Source organism: Otolemur garnettii, unplaced genomic scaffold (assembly GCF_000181295.1).
Source record: "Otolemur garnettii isolate 467f Iridium unplaced genomic scaffold, OtoGar3 scaffold00014, whole genome shotgun sequence".
Classification (NCBI taxonomy): Eukaryota; Metazoa; Chordata; class Mammalia; order Primates; family Galagidae; genus Otolemur; species Otolemur garnettii.
Genome location: NW_003852409.1, coordinates 25,241,584 through 25,249,006, shown reverse-complemented (window position 1 = coordinate 25,249,006; position 7,423 = coordinate 25,241,584). Strand labels below are relative to the sequence as shown.

Sequence of the window (7,423 nt, the reverse complement as noted above, 5' to 3'; positions counted from 1 at the left end):
CCCTGGGTAGAGTGCCATGGCATCACAGCTCACAACAACCTCCAACTCTTGGGCTTAAGCAATTCTCTTGCCTCAGCCTCCCAAGTAGCTGGGACTACAGTTGCCCACCACAACACCAGGCTATAATATTCTGTTTTTAATCTAAAATGCTTCAACAGCAAGGACTGCCTACGAGATCAGACAATTAAGTTCACAAATTCATCCTAGAAAAAGTACATACCTCACTGCTGAATTATCACTATGGTCATCTTCAAAGTATTCCCCTTAGCTATCTGGTGACAATAGTGATATTCAGCATTGAGGTTTATAGTACTTTTCCTAGGATTAGTTCATGAACTTAACTATTCAACCTTGTATTCGAGGAATATAAGTTAGAGATTACAAGTGTCAAGGTCTTTTCTGACTTGGGGCCTTTGGGTTTGCTGTTCCCTCTGCCTAAAATACCGGTAGGTTGGCTATTCCTCATCATTTAGCTCTCAGCAAAAATGTTACCTCCTTAGAGTACTCCCAGGCTTAAGGTGCCCCACCACCATCACCCTCATCAAGTTACTCTCTTGTGGATCTCACTGCCTTTTTATTCCTGATAGCATTTCGTCTGGAATGAATTTATTTATTTGTTCAATTTTCCCAACCAGAATGTAAACTACAATAGGACAAGGAATTTCTCAAACTTACTTCTGTATACCCTGCACCTACTACATACTATGTTAATAGGCACTCAGTATTTCTGAATCAATAAACTAGATGACTAAAGATGTATCAGGATGAAAGGTGCAGATAAGGTACACTATTAGCCTAACAGGAGAGTAGGGTATTGGTTTCCATCCAAGGACAACCACCTCGTTTCATCAAAACGTGAATTTCAGCCAAACTTACTTGGGAATGGGTACCCGAATTAGTGTCCCTTCCACTTCTGGGTTCAGATTCATTCCACTTTCTCTTATAGCCTTGATAGCTGCAGCTGTACACTGAAAACCAGATCAAAAGGTAAACAGAATTAGTAAATAATTATTACCAGATGCAAACCCTCTGCCGATAACTGGCAACCCATCTTGGCAGAACATGGAAACATTTAGTTCTGTTACCAGTAAGATCAGGAAGTTACATTGGTGTAGAGTGCTTTGATCAAGCTGAATAGCAAACTATGTCCACTCCTGGTACCAGTATACTGCAGGAGGAAAAAAAGAAAGAAGAAAAACTAAAAAGAAAACAGCTCTGCTTCTTTGAAAAGATTTCAATGGTTTGAGGCAACACAGATCAAAACCACAATAAATCCTCAAGGGAGGGGGGTTGGCCTCTGCAAAGATTGGTATAAAGACAGATGAAAGATTTCACATGTTAAAAAATTCCAGTTGACATTTTACACTCAAAATATACCAGTGCCGATTTAGAATAAGTAAATAAATTTAACTCATTCACATCTACACTAACACCAAACTCACTCATGCTTTGGAATGTGCAATGAATACCTGCTGGTGTATGCTGCAGGGAAAGTAGTATGGTACAGCAGTTAAAAGCCTGGGCTTTGAAGTCAGAAAGATCTCAGTTCAAATCCCAGCTCTGATAACCATGTGACCCTGGCAATATGCTTGACTTCTATTTCAAAACCTGAGATCACGTGGCACCCAAACTTCATAGAGGCAGTGAAATAACACAAGCAATGCATCTGCTCAGTGCCTAGCACACTGCAATACCCAGTCAAGAGCAGTTATTACATAAACATGTTATATACCTTTACTATATAAAGGTAAGAAGGCATAAAGCCTTCAAACAAGGCAGAGTTGACAGCATCATTTAGCTGAGGTACCTCTTTCCAGCTTTCAGGGGCTTCTCTGATAGGTTTGCTTGCTCATATACCACTTGGCATACTGGTACGCTGACATCCCAAAGTGCCTCACTTCATACTTAAGCAACATTATAACAACACCTGGTATGCAATCCCAAAGGATAATAAGAAAAAGGTGTGGATGAGAGATGCTTTCATTGGCACTACAATGTGGAATTCATGAAAATAAGGCCTCTGACATTTTCAAAAGAATTTTTAGGTTTAACCAAGCCAATCAACAGGACAGGCCAATTCATGGCTTTGAATTCTTCCCTAAACTTTCTGATTAAATGAATGGGGGTTGATACACATTTATTTTACTTCACTTTTGGGAAGGACAGAAAGATGGAAAGAATCTCCTGTGGTCAAGACCAGCCCGAGGCAATATACTAAGACTCAACTCTACAAAAAACAGAAAAATTATCCAGGCATGGCAGCACACACTTATAGCCCGAGCTACTCATAAGGCTGAGTTGGAGGATTGTTTGAGCCCAGAAGTTCAAGGCTGCAGTGAGTTATGATCACGCCTGTGTACAGCCACCATATTCCAACCTGAGTGTGACCCTCTCTCTAAAAAAAAATTTAATGGCCTTAATTCTACATCTGTATGAGGTATTACTATCCAGTTAAAAAGACAAACCAGATCTTGTAGATACAGATGAATAATCAATACTCTTGTGAGGTGGTACATACTTGCAGAATCTAACAGTGTAGCCACTGCCTAAAATAGTAAATTTTTAAAATGGTACCTCTGACTACAGATTATCAGAGCTGGAAGGGATTTGTGACCCTAGCACAGCCCCTTCATTATGTAAAAAGAGACTCCTCAGATAAGGTCACATCCCTAAGCATAGACACGCTCCTCCTTGATAGCCCAAGAGAGATGGTGTGAGTTCTCCAACCATCATACTTCCAGTTACTGGCCCAGTTAAGATAAAACTAGAGATTCAGTCCCATGCTGTTACTTTGTCTATATTTTTTCTAGATCTCTGAACTCAGTATATGCAGTAACTGTAACATAGGGGGGTTAATTTTTTTTTAAATAGCCAAAAATAATTTGGAGCTAGGTCTAGGGAATTAGGGTATACCCAAGTTAAATAAAAGAGCTGGATAAAGAAATGAAATTGATTTTCCTTTGCAAAAGAACTGCCATCTTACTTAATAAAACACAGATTTCTAAAGTTAACAATGAAAGAATCTCCACTTTGAAGGGGGAGTCTAATCTCCAATCTCCTAATCCTTTCCACGGCTTCTCACTGCCTGATAATCACTTCTAAAACATCCCATCACCACCACTTCCCTTTCACAGTCTGGGCCAAGTATTTGCACACAACCTTCTCCTGCGGGCACAAGAACAACACTACTGACACCAAGCTGGGCAGGAACTATGTCTCAATATTTACATCTTTCCAGGACAAGGCAGAGTGCCAGGTATATAGTAAGTGCTCAGTAAAAGCTTGCTCAATGAATATAGTAATGATCAGGTTCAGATCAATTAGAAAAACTCATTTTCTTTACCTCATGTATATAATCCCTCAAAATCTTATTTTATATTAACTTTTCCATGTCCTTTCATATGCAAAAAAATGTGCATCAATCGACGTCTCATTTTTCAAAGAAACCCACTGAGACACGTAGTTCTTATAAGATAGTCTACTTAAGTATATTTTGCTTTGACATGGTAGAACACAGAAACTGCTTCCCAACATGACGTCTGAACCACTCATGATTCAGACCAGAAAAAGATACACATTCCTATAAAACTTCCATCTCTCATCTTAGACTTTATCCCCTCACTGGAAGGATACTCAACAATATCCCAGGGCAAATATGTTGCTCTCAAATGACAACACTGGCTAACTGGCTGTTAGAGTAGTGTGCTGATAAAGATCATAGACTCTGTCTGGGGTCAGGCAGTGAAGAGGGTTGTGATCAGTTAGCAATCTCTGCCATTCCTATTCTTAAGCTAACCTCTGCTAAAAAACAAAAAATGATAATACTTTTGTAGACCAGTGAACAAAACCTTGACAACTTGGATTAAAGTCAACTCTGTTAGTGCCTTATCAATTACTGACCTTCCATTTTCTTTATATTTCAGTGAATCCCTATAAGGTCTACAAAAGCAGACACCCAGTCTGTCCTAATCATCAATGAATTCCCAGCACCTCCAACAGAAACTAATAATTTGCAGACACTCAAAAAATATGCATTGAGTTAGTGAATGAATGGCTTTCATGTCAAATAGGCAAGTTGAATAGAGCTTTATCATAACAGTGGGAACCTTGGGGAGATAATTTACTTCTCTGAGCCTCAGTTTCCTTATCTATAAAATGGAATTAATATTGCCTAATTTACCAGTGTACCTGTGTTGATCACATGAAATAAAACATCAGAAAGTGACTGGCAACACAGTCGACACTCAATATATGTTAGCTCTCCTCCCTCCACAAGAGCAATAAGGGACCCTGCAGGGTTTTGTTTTTCTCATTTGCCTTGTTTTGTTCAAATGATGCTGTGGTTTTTACGCCCTTCTTTTCCTTCCCATCATTAACGCTAGCTGCAGGCAAGTTTGTGGAAGGCAGCAACTGTATATCATTTATCAAGCAGGACACATGTTAAACAAATGCAACATAGTTTTCTGTCTTCGATGCATTTGAAAAGATTATGCATGTAAAGCCACATGGTGTCACTACATAGTGACACTGAAAGGGCTCAGATTTGGAAAGAAAGCCAACTGCATGTGAAACAGAAAGGAATTACATAAATATAGATAGGATTAGCTTAGCATTTTGAAGTTATGAACCTGGGTAGTCTATAGACAGCTTCTAACCTGGAGGAAGGAAATAGTTAGAGCTATTTGTTTAATATATACACCCAATGAGATAAAGGAATTCAAAAGACAATGTAACTTACATTTCCCCACTCTATCCCTGTGAATAAATGAACCTCTACTGAGATGCTCGTAAAGGTTTTTTTCAAAACCCATGGAATTTCAACTTGGAGAAATGGCAAAGATGATTTGGTTGAAAAATTAAGACGTACTCTAACTTCCTAAGAAAAATTAGGTCTCATAAATGCTCTAGTAGCCAATCATATGCTTCTTCTGTGAATGCCATTTGCTATTTAATAACAGAAGTGGCTGGCTCTAAAAGGCAATCTGCCTGATGAGGTCTTCAAGCTGTGTAATTAGGAGGTTATTCCCTAAATTGGCCTGTGCTTCCTAGAAGAATAAGACAGAGAGGCCACAGTGGTTCAGAGGGGGCCAAAAAGAGAAAGAGGTGACAGTTCCCTTTTTGTCCATTTCTCCGATCCTCTGTAACACCAGAAATGAGTGCCTCCCTTTTATCAACCTAACGACAAATATTCACCTATTCAAGGAAAATGTACTGAGTTGCTTCCATGTGCCAGGCACTATGTTTGGTGCTGGATACAATGAACAAATTAAACATAATCCCTACATTCCAAGCTCACAATCTAGTAAAAATGAAATTGAAAATAAACATGTAAGTAAATGTATAACTATTAATAGTAGTAAGTGTAATAAAGACAAAAATTCCACTGTATAAGAGAGCTTCGTGTGGAGAAATTAGCTTGAATAGATTAGGGAAGGGTTCCATGAGAAAGTGACATTTAAGCTGTGATCTGAAACATAAGTAGTAATTAGCTATGAGAGAGTTCCAAGCAACAGGAGCAGTATATACAGAGGCCCTGGAGGTGGAAAGGGATTGGTATGTCTGAGGAGCTAAAAGGCCAGTGTGGCTAAAGCAGTGTATAGGGCTGACAGCTGCACAAGAATGGACAGACAGGTACAGGCCAGACCATGCAGAGCTTTCTAGACCACAGTAAGGATTTCAGACACTTTTTAAGGATTACTTGAAACCACATGCTTAAAATTTAAAGCATGGGGATGGCTTGATGCAATATACATTTTTAAAAACTGGCTGCAATAAGGAGAATGGAGTGGAGAGTGGTAATAACACTCCCACGGTGTGCCCCGGCACATTAGCTATCTGAGCCTCTGATCTGAAAGAGTCTGTTCAAAGCAAGAGCGTTCACCTTCTCTTATCTCTGGCCTAGTTTATCAAATTCAGCAGATCTAACTTAGGTTTATGTCTCTGGGATAGAGCTACTCAAATAGAACAATCAGAACAGGACAATTCCTTCACTTCATGTTGGCAGACGAGGAAACAGAGGCCCAGAGAAGCAGCTTCCTCAAGGTCATAAGGCTAATTGATAGTAGAGATGGGATGATTTCAGGTCTTCTAGGAACTCCCCATCCAGGCCAATTCCTAGTGAACCAGTAAGGAAAAGCCCAATTATCTTTCTTAACTAAATTTAAAATCATAAAGCCTCAAGGTTGCAGTGATATAATGCAACCTACAATCTAGTCTTGGAAGGACCATGCTCCATGTAATACTCTACAATGGTCAGTCTAATTTGAAAGGATCCAAATACTAATACAGAGGTGACAAATTGGTGACCCTCAGCAGTATCTGTCACATTTATATGTTTTATTTTTCTCAGTCTTAAAAAAAAAAGTGAATTAGTCATCAACATTTAAAGAACAAAGACCTCACATAAAAATTTCTAGTTCATCTGGAAATAAAAATTGTAATAGTAGGTAACACTGATTACCAGGCTCACTTTTGTGCCTGGCAATGATCAGCAGGAGCTGGACAGAGGCACCCACAAACAGGGCACAGGTGCTCCAGTTTTCTAGAGCCCTCCCACGTTGGCCAAGCACAAATCATGGCATCTCTGTTATTGTTTTCTTAGATGGGGCAGTTTTTGTATGCAAATTACTTGCTTATTGCATTTAACAGAAAAAGAATTTACAAACACAAGGAGAGTTTTTCGTATCCTTAAGTTCTTTTGTTATGTCTTCTCACTAGGTGCATTCCTAGCTGAAGGAAACACTCCACCTGACCTGACCCAGCCTCCACCACTGCAAAAGAAACCCACGTAGAGGAATTTTAGCAAGGCCGCCTTACCTCTGGGAAGCTGGCCATATTCACCAAAATCAGCTGTGGTGACTTCATGGAGATCTGGCTAATCTGGTTTAATGCAAGCTTCCCATCAGCAGTTACCACAGCAATATGATCTAGAGATCCTAAAAGAGAAACAGTTTCAGAATTCCAACGGACCTTAGCAGCCCCACACTGAAGCCTCTATCTAACTCAAATTCAACATTCAGGGACCCCTTACCTATGCTATTCAAGGTCTTTCATAGGAGCAGTAGTGTCATGTGATTGTAAGAACTTAAAAAGTTGACAAAACTAGATTGGAATTCTTTACTTAACACCAACTAGGGTAGCCAGCCATCCTGGTTGGCCTGAATTGGAGGGGTTGAAGGAATTTCTTGTGATACAGGACTTTAAAGCTGAAAATGAAAAGAAGTGATCACCCTCAACTCTGCCATTTACTAGCTATAAAACCCTGGGCAAGTTACTTATCTTCCCTGTCCCTTGGTTTTCAACTCAGTCAAAAAATAACTACATTGGCTCGGCGCCTATAGCTCAAGCGGCTAAGGCGCCAGCCACGTACACCTAAGGTGGCGGGTTCGAATCCCCAGCCCGGACCCGCCAAACAACAATGACG

General features: G+C 39.8%; 1 protein-coding gene across 1 annotated transcript in view; it reads right to left on the bottom strand.

Moving 5' to 3' along the window:
• The window catches only part of MRRF (mitochondrial ribosome recycling factor), a 68,696-nt gene that overhangs the window by 36,133 nt on the left and 25,140 nt on the right, over positions 1-7,423 (bottom strand). Inside the window, exons 4-5 of the mRNA XM_012802430.2 lie at positions 6,817-6,935; positions 877-968 (exon numbers count right to left, since the gene is read on the bottom strand). Of these exons, the coding sequence (XP_012657884.1) occupies positions 877-968; positions 6,817-6,935 (211 nt within the window). The remainder of the gene's footprint in view (positions 1-876; positions 969-6,816; positions 6,936-7,423) is intronic.